Source organism: Danio rerio, chromosome 3 (genome assembly GCF_049306965.1).
Source record: "Danio rerio strain Tuebingen ecotype United States chromosome 3, GRCz12tu, whole genome shotgun sequence".
Taxonomy (NCBI): domain Eukaryota; kingdom Metazoa; phylum Chordata; class Actinopteri; order Cypriniformes; family Danionidae; genus Danio; species Danio rerio.
The window spans coordinates 9,207,670-9,227,558 of NC_133178.1; the positions used below are offsets into that span (position 1 = coordinate 9,207,670).

General features: G+C 39.1%; 1 protein-coding gene and 1 long non-coding RNA gene across 9 annotated transcripts in view; one reads left to right on the top strand and one right to left on the bottom strand.

Moving 5' to 3' along the window:
- Nucleotides 1–19,889, top strand: part of LOC141381140 (uncharacterized) — a 693,969-nt gene that overhangs the window by 318,939 nt on the left and 355,141 nt on the right. The gene's annotated exons all lie outside the window — the stretch shown is intronic.
- Nucleotides 1–19,889, bottom strand: part of LOC564237 (uncharacterized) — a 144,879-nt gene that overhangs the window by 53,545 nt on the left and 71,445 nt on the right. For 3 of the 8 annotated variants that reach the window (XM_073944127.1, XM_073944129.1, XM_073944128.1), the window contains 5 exons: nucleotides 19,270–19,359; nucleotides 17,622–17,717; nucleotides 17,247–17,345; nucleotides 14,498–14,526; nucleotides 14,108–14,349 (listed from right to left, as the gene is read on the bottom strand). In XM_073944127.1, coding sequence (XP_073800228.1) covers nucleotides 14,224–14,349; nucleotides 14,498–14,526; nucleotides 17,247–17,345; nucleotides 17,622–17,717; nucleotides 19,270–19,359 — 440 coding nt within the window. In that variant the 3' untranslated portion in view covers nucleotides 14,108–14,223. Of the gene's footprint in view, nucleotides 1–2,452; nucleotides 2,555–7,564; nucleotides 7,919–8,009; nucleotides 8,355–13,210; nucleotides 13,629–14,107; nucleotides 14,350–14,497; nucleotides 14,527–17,246; nucleotides 17,346–17,621; nucleotides 17,718–19,269; nucleotides 19,360–19,889 lie in introns of those variants that run through there. The other 5 variants (XR_012400809.1, XM_073944126.1, XM_073944125.1 and 2 more) reach the window with 2 other exon arrangements.

A 19,889-nucleotide genomic window follows, 5' to 3' on the forward strand; every position in this document is an offset into this window, starting at 1 on the left:
GTGTTCAATCAAGTCCTGGACTTTCTTAATCAAAACAACCACATGGACAACAAGCAATCCGGCTTTAAGAAAGGCCACTCAACTGAGACTGCCCTGCTCTCGGTCTTGGAGGATCTCAGACTGGCTAAAGCAGACTCAAAATCATCAGTCCTCATCTTGCTGGATTTGTCAGCTGCTTTTGACACTGTAAACCACCAGATCCTGCTATCTACGCTTGAGTCACTGGGCGTTGCGGGCACTGTTATACAATGGTTCAGATCTTACCTCTCTGACAGGTCATTCAGGGTGTCTTGGAGGGGAGAGGTGTCCAACCTACAGCATCTAAACACTGGGGTACCTCAGGGCTCTGTTCTTGGGCCACTTCTCTTCTCCATCTACACGACATCTCTAGGACCAGTCATCCAGAAACATGGATTTTCCTACCACTGCTATGCTGATGATACCCAGCTATACCTCTCTTTTCACCCTGATGATTCCTCGGTTCCAGCTCGCATCTCAGTCTGCCTGTCGGACATTTCACACTGGATGAAAGATCATCATCTTCAGCTTAACCTTGCGAAAACGGATATGCTTGTAGTTTCTGCCAACCCGACTCTACACCATAACTTTTCAATCCCGATGGATGGGGCAAACATTAATGCATCCAAAATGGTAAAAAGCCTTGGAGTAACGATTGATGACCAACTAAACTTCTCTGACCACATCTCTAGAACTGCTCGATTGTGCAGATTCGCACTCTATAACATCAGAATCATCTGACCCTTCTTATCTGAACATGCAGCTCAACTCCTTGTTCAAGCTCTTGTTCTCTCCAGACTGGATTACTGCAACTCTCTATTAGCCGGGCTCCCAGCTAACTCTATCAAGCCTCTTCAGCTGCTCCAGAACGCAGCAGCACAAGTGGTCTTTAATGAACCTAAAAGAGCACATGTCACTCCGCTACTCACCCGTTTGCACTGGCTGCCAGTTGCTGCTCGCATCAAATTAAAAGCTCTGATGTTTGCCTACAAAGTGACTTCTGGCTTTGCTCCTTATCTGCTCTCACTTCTGCAGATCTATGTGCCCTCCAGAAACGTGTGTTCTGTGAATGAACGTCGCCTCGTGATTCCATCCCAAATAGGGAAGAAATCACTTTCCCGAACACTCGCGTTTAATCTGCCCAGTTGGAGGAATGAACTCCCTAACTGCATCAGAACGGCAGAGTCACTCGCTGTCTTCAAGAAACGACTAAAAACTCAACTATTTAGTATCCACTTTACTTCATAATCTGCCATTGCCTCTGGATATACCACTAACTGTACTAAAAAAAAAAACAAAAAAAAAATTTACTAATGCTTTTCTTCTTAGACTTTACAGACCTGAAACTTGCCTATAGCACTTATTCATTGTTGCTCTATAGTTGTTTAAATAACTTCATTCTCCTCATTTGTAAGTCGGTTTGGATAAAAGCGTCTGCTAAATGACTAAATGTAAATTTAATAAAATAGTTCTTTAACTTAATATGTTAAGAAATCTTTAGAGTGTCTGGATCAATGATGATAACTATTTTATTTCAACTCTGTAAGACTTATTTGAGTTAATATTTAGGTTATTCACTAAAATGTGTTGTTTTTAATCATTTATGGAGCTGAATGCAGTAAATAGTCTGTATAAAAAAGTCGAAAATAAACTTGTGTAAACAATCTAGCCTTTATAACCAAATTATTTAACAAAACATGATTACTGCAGTAAAACATTTGTAGTCTTTTAATAAGCATGATGTGTACAGGATAGAGAGGGTATGAAAAGTGAATCGGAATTTGTCCAATAATAAACCTGAAACACACGTGGTTGTTGTCATGCGGTGAACTCGGCCAATTGTGTAATATTGGTGTCTTCATCTCAGCTCCAGCAGTCGCTCTTCAGATGCTGCACTGGCTAAATTAGTCATCTGATCTCGGGGCGCTGTTGCCGTACTTTGATGCCACATGTGACAGTCATGTCACGTCAGCACAGCATCAATCCGGACAAAATTTCTAACCAGCATGCACCGCTTTAAGACAGATTTCGATCAATCTGCATGAAGTCAAACGCACCTTCCATGTTTCTCTAGGAACTGCATCATAATACAAAAAAAAGTTGCAGCTTCCGGTTCATGTGGACTTTAAATCTTTTGCTAACTTTGACTAACTCAGATTTTTACAAATTATATATATATATATATATATATATATATATATATATATATATATATTTTTTTTTTTTTTTTTTTTTTTAGGTTTCATTATTAGTACTATTATCATCACGATGATGATTAACAACAAATAGAATAATATAAATCCTTTATCAAACCAGTGTGCAGACTGTTTAGATGCAAGATTCAATGCACATTATATATAGTATATTATACTGTAATCCTGCAGCTGAAAACCACTGAATTATAGATAAAATAATATTTTTGTTTTGCACATACCTTTAGAGGGAGATCTGCAGTAGATCATAAAGCAGAGCAGAAGAGCAGATCCAGATGCAGAAACACAGAGAATCATCATTATTACTTGTACAGCAGAGAAACCTGAGAAACAGACAACAATTAATGAACACAGAAACAAAGCAATATGTAACAATCACAGTACAGTACATTAAAAAAAATAAGTGCTTAGCTAAAATAGCCATAATTTTCAAGTGTCAGAAATTCTGGATTAATGTGGATTCTAGGCAGAACCATTGCAAAGCTTATGTGTTTTAATTAGAGCACAGTGATAGTTCAGGCCATGAAGGCATTAGGCCGCTATCAACATATGATCAGCAGACAATCCACTCCAACCACTGTCATTCTATTAGACTCTGTAAAGATATATATGTGACATACAACTCGATACGATCAAAGTTCTCACAAAACTCCCCCTCATCTATAACTTTAATATACTTGTGGACCTTCTGGCTGTTGTGTTCTCTCTTTCAAGATTACTAAGCATACTGCCGAGAGAAAGACATTCTTCAAAGCAAGCTACACCATATCCATCCTTGGATTTACCACCATTTCTTGTTGATATAAGACCTTATCTTCTATTAACCTTCCGTGAAGCTCTAATAGCCATGAAGTGAGAAACCCCAAAGGAATCATACTGCCAAAGTCAAATTTGTGAATAAATACCTCTTATCTTGCCTGTTTAATTTATTCTGTAAGTATATGTATATGTAGGTCTGCTTAAACACAAAAGAGCAGCAAAATATAATGATGAATTCAAAGGAAGAGCAGGAAGTGTTTGATGAGTCATTAAAAATGTAAAAGAGAACGTTCGAGGTTACAGAAGTAACCCTTCGTTTCCCGAGGAGGGGAACGGAAGTGCGATAGGTGGATTTAATCTAGAAAATCCACGTATGGGAGATTCGGGCCAATGAAAGCCAATGAAAGCCAATGAATTGGCAGCGTAAGCTTGCGCAGGTGTGCTTCATTGCCAATTATCCCAGCATATAAGCACACCTGGAGTGAGCAAACACCATCCTTTTAAGATGAAGAGACTTTCTAACAGCTAAGGGACAGTCTTATGGCGATGGAATATAGCACTTCCATTCTTCTCCTCGGGGAATGAAGGGTTACTTCTGTAACTTCGAACGTTCCCCTTCAGGTGGGGAACTCCAGGGCTATAGGTGGATTTGATCTAGAAAATCCACGTATGGGAGAACTATGGAAAACGCCATAATGACTGCACCTTACCAACGCCTCCGATGAGGGGATAGTCAAGCAAGCGTGACACACCCACATCATGGGAGGCGTGGTCCTCGCATAGCAGGCACCTATACCCAAGACGCGGGCTGACCAGCGGGCAGACCAACAACGTAGTGGGCCAGCAAGTGACTCAGTCAGTGCTGGGGGCCACGGAGGAATCTGCAGGGCTCACCTGACGGGGAACTTTACTGACAGATAAAAAGGCGCACGTATCTCCGTGTTCTCAGGGAGAATGGCGTAGCAAGCGTGTTTCAACACCCTACAGAATTGTTTCCTCAATCACCAAGGGTTACCTAATACCCTTGAGGAAACCGGCTCCACTCGCAGATTGTAAAACCTTGCAAATGTGTTGGGTGTCGCCCAGCCCGCAGCTCTACAGATGTCTGTTAGAGAGGCACCGTGTGCGCGCGCCCAAGTGGATGCGATGCTCCGAGTGGAGTGCGCACGCACTCTCGGGGGATGCGGCTCACCTCGGCTCTGAAGCGAGAGAATGGCATCCACAATCCAGTGGGAAATCTTAATTTCGATACGGCACTTCTCTGCTGCCGACCCCCATAACAGACGAAGAGCTGCTCAGATGATCTAAACTCTGAGTGCGGTCCGGATAATACGCAAGGCGCGAACTGGACAATAAAGAAAGGGCTGGGTCTGCCTCCTCCGGGGGCAGCGCTTGCAGGCTCACTATCTGGTATTAAAACGGAGAGAGAGCGAGAAACACTGCCAACAGGTCCAGGCGATATGCCAATTCAACTGGGTACCTTTCCACAGGTCCGCAGCCGCATGCCCGCAATGCACAGCCCCCCAGCCTGTGTTGGAAGCGTCTGTTAAAACGACAACAAGACTGGACGCCTGTTCTAGAGACACCCAGGCCTGTAGGAACGAGGGGTCACTCTAAGAGCTGAGTGCACGGTGACACAGCGCAGTAACAGATACTCGGTGTGCACGCGCGTGCCATGCCCGTGCCATGCGCGTCTGGGGACTCTATATGAGACCACTTCAGCACTGGCTTTACGATCGAGTAATCCGAGCGGCGTGAAGCAGCTGCGGATGCCATATGCCCCAGGAACCCCTGAAATAGTTTCAGTAGGACCACTATTTTACTGTCGAGCTCTCTCAGACAGTACAGCATCAGCTGAGCGCGCTCTCTGGAGTGGCGCACTGCCATGGTGACCGAGTCCAGCTCCAGCCCGAGAGAATAGATCCTCTGCACGGGGGCGAGTTTGCTCTTTTCTCGGTTGACCTGAAACCCCAACAGGTGGAAGTGCCGGAGCACTTTGTCTCTGTGCATAATCAATTTCTCCGAGAGTGGGCAAAAATCAGCCAGTCAATTGAGATAATTGAGTATGCAGATGCCCGCGAGCCGAAGGGGTGCTAAGGCACCCTCCGCGGGCTTTGTGAGGACCCGTGGAGACAGAGAGAGCCCGAAGAGGAGGACTTTGTATTGCCAAGCTCAACCTTCAATGCAAACCGCAGAACTGACGGTGGCGGGGAAGAGTGGAGACATGGAAATATGCGTCCTTCAGGTCTAATGTTGAAGGACAAACGCACCAGAGGATGCGCTTCTACTTGAGCATTCTGAACGTCAGCTTGGCAGACAGCGGTTCAAAATGCGCAGATCTAGGATTGGCTGTGACCCACCGCTCTTTTGGGCACGATGAAGTGTGGGCTGTAAAACCCGCTCTCCATCTCGGCTGGAGGGAGCGGCTCGATTGCATCCTTCGCCAGGAGGACAACAATCTCCTCTCGCTCTCTTGCTAACCAGGCAGGCAGAGCTCTCGCTAATGGACTCATCGCTACAATCGCTGACGTACCAGCAGTGGGGCAGCTTGGAGTGGGTGTGCTGATCCGGGAAGCGCGCTGGTCCCACAGAAGAGCTGGGGGTGAGAGATTTGCTCTCATTCCGCACAAAAGCTCCGCAGGGGAGGCTCGAGGGGTGGGAGAAAGAAGACTGTCCTCCCAGCACTCGTGAGCCACTGGCGAAACGCACCGAACCTGCAAGCTAGAAAGCATAGCATCCCAGACTGGCAGATTTCGGGCTGTCACATCTGGGGAAGTAGAAAAGTGCTCTTTCATTGATGTTTTCATGGCAGAAAAAAGTGCCGTTGGAAATGGGTCTCTGATCTCCAGCGGGGAAAGAGCAAGTTCCCTCTTTTCCAGATGGCCTGTCCCAGGGACACATCTCGGTCTGTTGCCGGACTTAGCGCTGTTCTGGGTAGGGGGGCTGCCTGCTTCCGAGGTGCTCGACGCGCTCGCTTCGCCAGAGGTGTGTGCTGGGGCGGTGCAGCTCTCGTAGGCGGGTGCCTTCGGCGAGGAGCAGGTATGGATGGCACGGCGGGCGGAGCGGGCTTACGGACCCGCCGATAGGACATCACCCATCAGACTGCTCTCTCACCACCTCGAATTCCTGGGTGAATTCACAGACGGTGCCGCCGAACAGGCCAGCTTGGGATATGGGGGAGTCAAGAAAGCGGACTTTGTCGACTTCGCGCATATCAGCCAGGGGTCATATTTTAGCCAGGGGGGCGCTCCTGGACCACTAGTGTGGACATCGTCCTCCCCAACGCACACGCAGCGGACTTAGTGGTCCGAAGAGCATTGTCAGATGCGTGCGAAGCTCATAAGCCTGGGTTGGACCCACCCTCGTGCAGCTCGGCCAGCGCCTGCGCTTGGAAGCGCTGGTAGGTGGCTCTCGCATGCAAGGCGGAAGGCCCGCAGCCTTGTAAGCTCTAGCTCAGAGGGAGGCAGATATCTTTATAGGCTTTGGATGGGAGACGCGGCGGACCACGCCAAGAAGAGGCGCCACGCGGACAAAGACTGACCGCAATCGCGCGCTCAACCTGTTCTCTGTGTGTTTCACGGCCTTGTTTCAGTGACTTCAAAAATTTAGTTTTTCACTAACCACGCATAAACGTTTCTTTTTCAAAAACACAAACACATACAAACATGCTGCTTAGGTATTATTGTAGCCCAACTTGTACTGTTTACAATGTTATCACACTTTAGCCATTAATATATTTTTAAGATACTGAAAACAACACAAATGTCAGTGCATGTCAAAACTTCTCCAGAGCCCCAAAACACCCTCAGACCCCAGAGGGTTAACATGCTGGACCCCCCAGGCATGCAACGCAGTGCCCGTGCCCATCAGCCGAGGACAGGAAACCGCTGCATCCAGAAATGCACAGTCAGAGCGCCGTCCTGAAAAGGACGTGCTGCATGACTGTGTTGCTCTCTTTGTGAAGTTGCAACTTTATAAGCACCGCTCTGGAGGACCGGACCCAAAGAACGCCTGGCAAGGGAGAAACCCAGCTCGACCGTCTGCCGCTGTGTGTACACATTCTGGACCGGGAGAATGCTCTCGTTTGCTTGCAATCGCTGGATCACAGCAGGAGGAACCCTCATCGCCTCGATCAGAAAGTCTCTGAAGCGAAAAGGTTGGCGTTTGCTCGCTCCAGGTGTGGTTATATGAGTGGGATAATTGGCCATGAAGCACACCTGCGCAAGCTTACGCTGCCAATTCATTGCATTCATTGGCCCGTTCAATACTCTTTCAGACAAGAGGCTTCTGAACCGAATCCTTCCATACGTGGATTTTCTAGATCAAATCCACCTATATCACTGAAGTTCCCCACCTGAAGGGGAACTGAAATCAGTGGGTTAGTTATTAGTGAATGTGAAAATGCCCATCTTTGTCAGTATTCACATGAACATAAATAACTACAGAATTGAACCATACAGTGGCTCCAATACCATGAACCAAACTGAACCATGAAACTGATGTATGGCTACACCCTACTCCTAATGATTCCATTTACACTGAATGATATGTTTATTTCTTTGTCCATTACTCACCCAGTCTCTCCAGCTCTACAGTAGCATTGGCTGAAGCTCCTCCAGCAAACACCTGACACATGTAAACTTCTTTATCCTCAGTTCGGACACTCTTCAGTCTGAGAGAGAAGTTTCCTTTGGGGATTTCAGCAGTGAAGAACTCAACTCTGCCTCTGAATTGCTCATGAGATGAATCTGGTAAAGTCTCATTGTTTTGGAAGAGAAGAACCAAGATATCTCCATCTTTATGTATTTTGCTCCAAGAAACTTTAATGTGTTCAGGTGTGATGTGAGAGTCTACAGAGCAGTTCAGAGTCACGTCCTCACCAGCATATGCAGAGATGGACGCATCTGATCCTGACACCAGCAAACGCTCTGAAAGAAAACACACCAAAATATAAGTCAAAAATATTTCCATAAAACTCTAGATTATTTTTCTACCAGACCTTATTAAGCCTGAACTCACCAACATCTTTTATCTGAGCCACAGTTTGTCCAGAATCCTGCTGACTGTGAACTCTACACCTGTATTCTCCTTCATCTTGAGCTGTCAGATTGTCCAGACGGAGGGAGAAGTTTCCATGTTGAATCTTCTCAGTAAAGAAATGAGCTCTATCATGATAATCCTGCTGCTGGACCTCTGCTCGACTCTCACCATCTTGATACAGATGAACCAGAGTCTCTGAGTCTGCTCTTCTCCATTCCACCTCCAGATCCTCCACTGGTAAAGCTTTATCAACATAACAGGGCAAAACCACTGAAGATCCCAGAGGAGCAGACAGAGGAGCAGAGGGACCACGAACAGTGAAGCCTGAAACACATTTCAGAAAGAAGTTAAATAAATCTTGTTTTATAGTTTCTCACACAGCTTTCTGGTCATAATGGAGATTCATTGATGAGAATAACATTTAGAAATGACATTAGTTAAAATGCTCATACAGCAATTTTTCCTCATACTTATTACATCTTTTTTTAAATATTCCCTTTGAATTTTTGGAATGAAATCTTTTAAAAAATATTATGCAGATGCAATTTATATTCATCAACTTTATTTATTTTTTTTACCAAAAATTTCACCAAAAAAGATTAAATAATAAAATAATGAAAAACATAAATAACAAGACCAGTTTTAAATTTAAATGTGATAGTCTTACTCTTACTCACACAGAATTAGAGTAGAATTACTTAGCTAGAGTTCAACTAAAGAAAATAAATCATTACACACCGTCAGATTTAATTGGAATAAGAAATATGAACAAAAGTAGGGACATTTTCATAATAAATTATGATCATGCTCGTTCGTCAAAGTTATGTAATCAAGAGACAAACAGAAACCTGCGGAACTCCTAAACCAGAAAAAAATGTGATTCTTAGGTAAAGAGATAAACACATACATGTCTCTGTGTATGGGGATTATGTATGGAGATATAAAATAATATAACAAATAATGGAGATTTATAGCATAACATTTAGAAATTATTTTTCTAAGCATTTTTCTCATACAGCATTAAAGAATACATTAAAGACCATGATAGTTGCATTTGAGTATGGATGTATATTTATTGTCAATGCAATATTTTACTTTGTAGATATGTTACTTAAAGGCAGTTTTTTCTTATTGTACTTCACAGGCAAGCTTTAAGATAAGGAACCTTTTGAGTGTTGTAAACAGCTGGTCAAATCAGGTAACCAGGAAATATAGCTATGCTGAGAAAAATATCCATGCTTGCCAGACAATCCTTAATCTGACTAGAGCTGACAATAAAAACAAAACATCACAGAAATGATAAACAAATGTAAATAATCTTAGATTTGAGCTACTTTCTGGAAACTGGCTCTGCATATCTTTTTGAACATTTCCTTTTAATTGTGAAGATAGTATATGGGTGCAAAAAGATTAAAAGCAGATGCATTTCATATCTGTCAACATTTTGTTAACTAAAAACTTGTACAAGAATAATAACTACATTGATAAATAATGAAAGAATTATTAGTAGTATTTTATTTGATGATCTATAGTTAACTAAAGAGAATAAAACAGGCTACATACTGTCAGATTTAATTGAAATGACTGCCAGGAATATGAACAAAAGCAGGTACATTTTCCTAAAAAAATATGATCAAACTGGTTTGTCAAAGTTATATGTGAGAGAGAGCAAGAGACAAGTCGAAACCTGCAGAACTGCTAAACCAGAAAAACCATCTCTGAAAACAAGTCCAAAGTATACAGTTAAAGTAATCTGGAACTGTGTGATTCTTACCTGTAGGTAAAGAACTAAATACATAGATGTCTCTGTGTGATATTTTTACAGTCTATGGCCACAGTGGAGATTTGTTGAATAACATTTAAAAGTTACTTAATTTTTCCATACAGCATTTTTTTTTCTTACACTTCAGTTTCTTATACAGCATTAAATAATACTGATGCTTACAGAGACCATCATTATTGAAAAACAAGCATTTATGTAGATGCATTTATGTAGTTGATAGAAAAGGCCTTGGCTTGAATGTCTTTGTTTTCTCATTATTTAGTATGTTTTTGACACAAAGTTACTGAGTCGGAGTCTGATGATTGCTTTGTTTGTCCATGGATGAAAATCCAATGTCAATACTTGTTTTTAGTTAAAAAATGTGTCAGTTAAATGCGGTTTTTACTATTGCATTACACAGGCAAGCTTAAGATAGTGATAATGTTGTAAACAGCAGGTCAAATCAGGTAACCAGGAAATAAACACTGAGAAAACATATCCATGCATGACAGACTGACACACCTTAATCTGACTAGAGCTGACAGGAAAATAAAAGCTTAATTAATGTTAAATAAATGTTAATAATCTTAGATTTGAGCTTTTTTTTTTTGAAAGAAGCTCTTCACATTTTTTAAACACTCCATTTCAATTGTCAAGAATAATTGTTCTAAGAATGTATACTATATTCAGATGCAATATATATCCGTCAACTTCATTTTTTTACCAGAAATTTGTACCAAAAAAGATTAAATAATAAAATAAAGAAAAACATAAATAACATCACCATATTTTAATTTAAATGTGATAGTCTATTACTCAGCTAGAGTTCAACTAAAGAAAATAAATCATTACACACTATAAGATTTAATTGGAATAAGAAATATGAACAAAAGCGAGTTTACATAATAAATTATAATCATACTCGTTCGTCAAAGTTATGTGAATAAGAGACAAACTGAAACCTGCAGAACTGCTAAACCAGAAAAATGTGATTCTTAGGTAAAGAGATGAACACAGATGTCTCTGTGTGGAACTTTTACACAGTCTATTGTCAATGGAGATTTATTGTTGAGAATAACATTTAGAAGTTACGTCAGCTCAATAGATATATTTATGTAGTTGATAAAAATGGCCTTGGCTTGAATGTCTTTTGTTTTCTCGTTTTTTTAGTACGTTTAGTATGCTCCATGATAGTTGAGTTTGGCCATGGATATATATTTAATTTCAGTGCAAATTTTTTTTAAGTTTACAAATGTGTCGGTTAAATCCAGTTGTTGCACTTTACAAGCAAGCTTCAATATAGTGATACTCTTCAATGTAAGCAGCAGGTCAAATCAGTTAACCAGGAAATATAGCTACACTGAGAAAAATATTCATGCATCACAGACACATCTAAATCTGACTAGAGCTGACATGAAAATTGAAGCATCACTCAACTGGTAATCAAATGTTAGATTCTATTCTTAGATTAGATCTTAGATTCTTTCTGGAAACCGGCTCTGCACAAAAAAAATGTTAAACATTCCTGTTGATTTTTAAGATTAAATTCATATAGCGTATGTACCAAAAAGTATATTAGCATACAGCAGGGGCGGGGGGGCGGGGGGGGGGGGGGAATAAGAATTGAACACGTCATGTTTTTCCTGGAATAATATTTCCACCGGAGCTAATAACATAATTGAACTAGATTTTGGTAAAAACCCAAACAGTACAAAACATAAACATAAAACAAACAAACAAAAAAGGACAAGGAGACAGTGCTAAACTACTGAAATGTATTTAATACTTTGCATAAAAGGGTTTTTGGTGATGGCAGCTTAAAGACGCCTCTCGTGTGAAGAATGAAATCACAAGCATTGCTCAGGTGTGACATTTTCAGATTTCAACAGGGTAAAAATCTTGATGGTTCTGTGGGTCTCATCTATAAATTCTTTGTATTTTATTTCATATTGAAGTCAGGATTTGAGAGCTTTCTTGGCTGTGTTTTGGATCATCATCCTAATGTAGATTTTGGACGGAAACAGCTAATATTCATTTTCAATGAGGAAGGGCAGAGGGTTGCTAAATGACTACTAAGAACTACCTCCCATTCTTCATGTTCATTGCTTTTTTTTTATTACACATATAGGCCCACACGGAATATGAACGCGCAGATTTCTGCCGATTTTTAGCCTATCATTAATTCTGTTTATTTACTTGAGTAAATGTGTAAATCTGAGTTTATTAATTTTTATTCAGTAATTTAATACTTTTTATTTAATATATTAAGGTCTAAGTTATGATACTCCACTGGATATTCCCAAAATAGTTCCGCAGAAATCCGCAGATTTTAACCAAAATTCTCAACCGAAATAGCAAAAAACGTCCGCAGATTCCGTCTGGCCCTACACAACACTTAATTATTAAACTAATTAATTTTGTTTTGTTTATATTTATGTATTTCTTTGGTTGTTATCAATATCCAGTGACAATTTTAGGTCACCAGCACCTTTATAAATGTTTTCTGAGAAAGATGTTGATGTGTTCAATGTATATTGCAACTGTAGCAAAAAGGTGCAAAAAATATATAATAAATATAATTTTTAGACTTGTACAAAAAAATTAAGTACATTAATAAATAACGAATTATTATTATTAGTTTATTTGATAGCTTATACTTAAGCTAAAGAGAATAAAACAGAAGGCTACATGCTATCAGATTTAATTGAAATGACACCCAGAAATATTAAATGTTCTAAAAAAAAGTGCTAAATTTTTAACAGAAACTTTAAACTTTTTGCAGAAAAGATTAAATGCATAAATAATCAAATAACGAGACCAATTTAGAATTTAATATGGTAGTCTATTACCCAGCTAGAGTTAAACTGAAGAGAATAAAACATTACACACCGTCAGATTTAATTAAAACGACTGCCAGAACAAAAGCAAGTACATTTTCATAATAAGTTATGATCATATTCGTCAAAGTTATGTTTAAATGAAAGCAGAGACGAGCCGAAACCTGCAGAACTGCTAAACCAGAAACAGCACATCCATGAAAAAACTATGAAAACAAAACTAAAACATGTTAAATTAACTCTGATACTGCGCGGTTCTTAATTGGAAAACTGAACATTTTAATCCCAGTGTCTTTGCATTAAGATTAAGTATTTTTATATATATACAGCCTGGTCATAATGGAGATTTGTTGTTCTAAAATGGTGTAGTCAGACCTCAGGTATATACTGTAAGGTGGAACCAATTCAACAAACACTAGTACAACACTTAGAAGTTGCTTCAGTTTTTCAGCTATTTTAGTCATTTTAGGCAAGTAACAATCGACTGTTTAATGATTACAGACACAAGCAAATGGCGACGAAATGTAAAAAGATCAGTGTAGTCTTCTCTGACATAAATAGGAGAATATTTAATACTGTACCATCAGCGACCATCAGAAGTACTGACATCAGAAAACAATTCGGAGGACGCATCTTGAAATACGCAAAATGAAACATAATAGCATTTATTTAAAATGTATTTTAGCTATAGATTAGCAAAAACGAGCTGTTTCATTGAGCTCAGACATGTTCTTCACATGTCCGCAGATTACTTTCACTTTGTATTATTTCCTTTCATTTTTAAATTTTGAAAACTCGTCTGGTCAGGTGATTATGCTTCATTAATGTAATTGATCGAACAAATAGGTAATACTATTAAAATAATTGTGGCCTTTTCATTAAATCATGATTTATAAAATACATTAACAGCTTAAGCTGTAATGTATATTGATTTTAAAGTAATGAAGTAGGCTAGCCTAGGCTATTTTCTGTTTACACATTTAGATCACTTGATATACTAGATACTTTTATGAAAACCACATCAATTATATGAAAAATTAAAATAAATAAAGATTCAAAAAATTAATAATCAATAAATTATATCTTCAAAAGTAAAATAAATAAATCAATAAGCAAAAGCAAAATAATAATAATTGCTGGAATTCAATATAAAAGATGTGCGGTTTTTCTCTGATTTTATTTTTAGTTTTTTCTGTCCAATTAATTTTTTTCTCCCTTCAAGTTTGTTTTACCGTCAAAACCCTTGTTTCTTACCATTTTACAATTTAGCTCATTTTATAATCATTTTAAGCAAATCTCATGCGCACTGATAGCGGCACCTAGTGGTTGAGATTGGCACGTGAAAATAATTAGCCGGCCATTCATACATAAAAAGTAATCTCTTCAACTTAGGCAATTCCACTACAAGAAAACAATTAGTGTATATTACCAATAAATACTTAAAAGCTTAAAGAATGTAATGTATCACGTAAAAAGTCATTTTCATATTTTATTTTTTACAACTCAAATTGTGTTAAAGCAGTTTTGCCGAACAAGTGTGTTTTGATATCTTGTGCAGTCTGCAGAGGAAGCCTGAAAAAAATCCATCCTTCCATCACTGATTTTTTTGTGTTTTCTTTGAATCAAGCAGATCTTCATCCTGATATTCAGCATTCAGATTGGTCAGTTCTTGTGATCCCGTTGTGTTTTGCTTTTGAGTGTCTTTAGATTTCACCCTTTTCTGCATTGAGTGGAAAAAGATGCGATTAAAACTATATATTGATGTAGCACCCTCTTGCCTTTGAATAATGATGTAATAAAACAAAAAATATAGTGCTAATGCAGTGAATATTCTCTCAAATCAATGCAGTTTTATAAATAATACATACCTGAAAAAACTGCAGACACTTCACAACACCTAATACATTAGAAAAGAGAGAGGAAATAGCCCAAATTAGTGGACTTGATAAATCCAATCTTTCTTGGCTTGTGGATCATACTTTAAAAGTTACATCCATAATAAACTGAGCAGAATCATTGTTAATTTAGCAAGAACTACTGCAGCAATTTGAAATATTATGGCTTTCTTTTTTCTTCATCGATGTTAAGCTACTTTGACACAATATGCATTGTAAAAAGAGCTATGGGAGTGATAACGAACTGAACAGAATTTTGTTATATAATTAAAAAACGTGTTAATCTTCAATTACTTCAGCTACATTTAATATTAATAACCTACACTGCTATAAATTTTGACAGCTGGGGTGCTGGGAAAAAATGTAAAATAACGGCCGTTAAATTACAGAAATTTCCTTAAATTTAAATTTCGGTAATTTAATATCCGTACGGTAAATTTCTGTAATTGTACATTTTTTTTTCCAGCACCCCAGCTGCCGAAAAAAATGGTAAAATTACGGATTTTTTCAGTTTCAATGAATATAGTCAGCTATATTCTTGGGAATCTGTCAGTCACCCAAAACCTCTCGAAAGAAGGCTTGGGGTCTTGAGAACCCAGGCATTTTAGCAGTCATATCTGCCCACATGGTTAATTTGGGTCCTTGGTCTCACCCTGCACCAGACTACTGTCAAAGTCTTGCAGTGGTTGAAGACCAGTTTTTGTTTGGGGTATATGAGCAATCAGTTTTAAGAATTCACAGTTCTGTTTGGTAATGTCATGAAGTCTCTTTCCAATATCATGTCATTTATCAAAGACATTGAATCATAAATGCCCACTAGTCCTTTGGCTTTTTCATATCTCTTTTAATCTCCATAAACAAATTGTGCTTCAGAGGTGGTGGCAAAGTCAACATTAGATTTCATTCATTTTTCTTCAGCTTAGTCCTTTTATTTATCCGGGGTTACCACAGCAGAATGAACCGCCAACTTATCCAGCATATGTTTTATGCAGCGGATGCTCATCTAGCTGCAACCCACCACTGGGAAGCATCCATACACATTCACATTCATAAAAATCAGCCAATTTAGTTTATTCAATTCACCTGTACTGCATGTCTTTTGACTGTGGGGGAAACCGGAGAAATCCAAGGGAAACCCACACAAACACGAGGAGAACATTCAAACTCCACACAGAACTGCCAACTGACCCAGTCAGGACTCGAACCAGCAACCTTCTCACTGTGAGGCGACGTTGCTAACCACTGAGAAATCATGTTGCCCATTAGAATTGAATTAAATTCAATTTATTTTAACGTACCTGAAATTCTAGTAAATTAAAACCACTTCAGCCCAGTTTTCACAGTTATAGTTCAGTTCTGTGTAATGTCAATGCTATTGCCGAAACACTGAAGAGGAAATCAGTATTGTGAAACTGGTATCAACTGTACCTCTTAAAGGCTGCGTGCACGGCCAGAGCAATGAGCATTTGTGTACTGCTGGGCCAACTTTGCTGCCGCAAGTCCTGAGCTCGGTTTGTGTTCTTTCACCTAAATCCTGTCATTATATGGCATAACTCTCAGCAAGTGCTCCATTATGATCTGCTCAACCAATCTCCTCCTTTGTATGTTGGTCAGGTTGTACCCAGCACTAATATTGACGCCACAGGCAGACTCGCAGACTCGCCGTCAGGCAGAGTATCAGCCCTGAACCATTTATGGTACTGTAGGTCTCTGCAGAGATGTGATATTTCTGAAGCAGGGCATCCTTTAGATAATCATGGTCATCTGTGTGATCCTCATTCATTGTGAGGTCCAGTCGACAGCTCCACTCCTTTCTCAGCTACTGACACATTTGGCCAGATGTTCAGATCACTGCAGGTAGCTTTCAATGTCATACCCTGGCTTTAGGGCGGGCACCGGCATCTCCAGGTAATGTTTCTGTAGTGCTCATGGGTCGGTTGAATGCATCGATGGTGGTCATAGGGTGGAAAAACTCCCCTGTGGATACTCTAGGTGGAACTGGTATAGGGAGCTCCATCCGCAGAATCCCTGCCTCTTTGTGTGTGGCTAGGGTTGGTTTTACTGTTTGCTGAATCGTCTCATGGAATTCCTTCAGCTCGCGAAGATATTACTCCTCGCTTGTTTGCTGTGCCTTGAGAAAATCCCTCTTTAGGCTCACCATGTCCCAATTGGACAGTGTGGGAGGCTCACTGGTCTGTCCTGGGCTTAACTGCAGATCTTGTAACTACAAAATTCTATGCTAAGTGACAGATTGCTCTGCCACAGCACGTTTCCTCACATGGTAAACTGACACCGAATTGGAGTCTGGCTTTTCCTTTAATGTGCCAGACTTTTCACCGTAGACCACAGGATTTCCTAACTGGTAAGTTAATTTACCATTCTTAAAAAAAAAAACACCATAAAGGCATATTTTAACTTCAAATAACCCACACTCCTCAACACTTGTTAAACACTAGCAACATTGGGTTCGCTCCTCTCCCACGGTTCTCGGCCCCTGCCCACACTCCTCAACGCTTCCAAGCCAACTAATCACAGAGTTCACGCGCGTCAGGTTCAGCATCATCCATGGCAAAGACTATGTAACTGTATCTGGGTGTTACTTGACGCAGAAATATAAATCAGGCTTTACCATGTGTGTCTGTGTGTATGTGTAAATGTGAGTGCAGAGATGTGGGTAGAAGCTTCACTTCTTCACATAAGAGCACGATTCTTTTATACTCACTAGACGGAAATAATCCAGAAATCAGCAGAGATATGGCAAAGACGCATTCAGAAGGGAAGACAATGAATCGCAGATCTTCCAGCATACGATCACCATTCACTGACAAAAATGGAAGACACATTAACTTTATTATATATTTACTTTATTATATTATTTACTTTGTTATCGTCAACGACTTGATTAAATAATGCAATTGTGATAAATTCAGCACAAAATAGCTTGACAAATTTGAGTGGGTGACTTTTACCTCTGTTTCACAATTTTTTTCTACATTTAATCACAGATAATTAACATTGTTAAATTAATACGCTTGACATTTTCTCAAGCTAAGTGTAGAAAATATTGTATGTATTAAAGAGCATGATGTCCACTCACCTGTTTTCAGTATGAGTTCAGTCATCAGAGTAACAGAGTTCAATAAAACAATACCAACTGATCCAAACACATAGACAGCAACAACACGATGGAAAACTGTAATGCAAGATTAGAGATTTATTAATAAGTTCCAACAACAATGCAAACTTACTGTATCATTTATTCTTAGACCAGCAATAGATTATCTGTCTATATTTAATATTCAGAAACAAATACGCAACACAGAAAACAGCCAAAGAGATACTCAAACACTATTTTTTCAACATATAGAAAGTTATTTTGTTTGAATTAATTAAGGACACTGTTTTAAATAAGTACTGTAAGTAAGTAATGTGTATTTATATAGCGCATTTATCGTGTATTGCCACACACCCAATCATCATGAGGGGGATCTCTCCACTCCACCACCAGTGTGCAGCATCCACTTGGACAACGGCGCCAGCTATAGGTGGATAATTATAATTCGGTGGATTGGGATTATTGGAAGGCCATGATCGTAAGGGCCAATGGAGGAAATTTGGCCAGGACACTGGGGTTATACCCCTACTCTTTACAAGAAGAGCCATGAGATTTTTTTTTAGAAACCACAGAGAATCAGGACCTCAGTTTAACGTCTCACCCGAAAAACGGCGCCCACTGACAGTTTTGGTGTTTCCTTCACTTTTACTGGGGCATTGGGACTCACAAAGACCACAGGTTAAGCACCCCCCTGCTGGCCTCACTAACGCCACTTCCAACAGCAACCTCGTTTTCCCATGTGGTCTCCCATCCAGATACTGACAAGGCTCAGTCTTGCTTAGCTTCAGCGAGTAACATGTCTTGGGTGATATGGCTGTGGCACTGTTTTAGAGATGCCTTATAGCACAATCTGAAGCTTTTTAAAGTTTCCATGAATAATTATTTTCCAGTTTATTTCAAAGCTGCTTTGAGGCAGTGTGTTTTGTAAAGCGCTACACAAATAAAAGTGACTTAAGTGGATCGTTTTAATGTTTTATTTCTTATAACAAATCGTATTTAGTCTGCATGGTGTATGCAATGACTAATTTCAGTTTTTTTTTGTCTACAGCTTAAAATATCATGTTTATCAATAATATATATATTTTTTGTAATGCTATTATGCAAACTAATCATGAAGTCTATATAATATGATGTGACCCTGCACCACACAACCAGTCTTTTGTGCATGTGTATATTTTAATAGGCAAAAATACATTGTATGTGTCAAAATCCCAGAATTTATGAAAAAAAATCATTTGAATATTAAAAAGTCATTGTTAAATGTCCTAGTTGAAATATATTAGGACATAACTTTTGTTTTTTAACTTTAAAGGAAATCTTTTCAACATTTAGATTTATTTGGACCCTTAGATTCCAGATATTTAATTAGTTGCATCTCAGCCAAATATTGTCCTATCCTGACAAAGACATACAACTATAAAAACATGTTTATTCAGATTTTAGATTATGTAAAATCTCTGTTAAAAATCACCCCCAAAATGACACAGCATGACTGGTTTTGTAGTCCAGGGTCACATATTACTAATCCCACAATGTTTAATTTCATCAACCACTTTATGTATTTAACTTGTACTGATGCAGCTTAAACACACAGAAGCAGAAGCATCAAAGTAGATGATCAATACTTTACCATTGTCAAAATCAAGAAAATATACTGTAAACTTCATAATGGCCCAGAGGATTTGGAGAAACAGCATCACACAGGCCCATCCAATGGCATCTGTACATAAAAAAAGGTAAATAAAGCATCAGTTTAATAGATACAGTTACTCCTGACTGGACACTATAAGAGAAGTTAATACACTTCTCTATAAAACAACTTTGTAGGACAGTTTCTCAATCAGGGAACCGCTGAGCCCTAGTGGTTTCGTATTGAAATTGCATGCGCTCTGTATCATTAAAAAAATGTATAAATATAGATATAAAGAAGGTTGTTGAACCCCCAGACCATAAATAATAAGCCAGATCATTTTTTTTTTAATTAGCAAAGTTTTAATTTTTTTAAATAAAAAGAAATAAGAATTTAAGCCTACTTCAAGTCAGAAAATAATGTTCTGCTTGAAAATCTGTAAAAGTCTACAATATAAATGTAATAAATAAATGTTTATGATGCATGTAAATTTGATAGCCCCTAATTTCAAATGGAGTCATTTGAATAATATGCATCAAAACTAGTTTGCGTTCCATATACAGGGAGTAGGAGGAAGAGGTTTGTGATTAAAAAAAGTTTAGAACCACTGTTGGAAGATA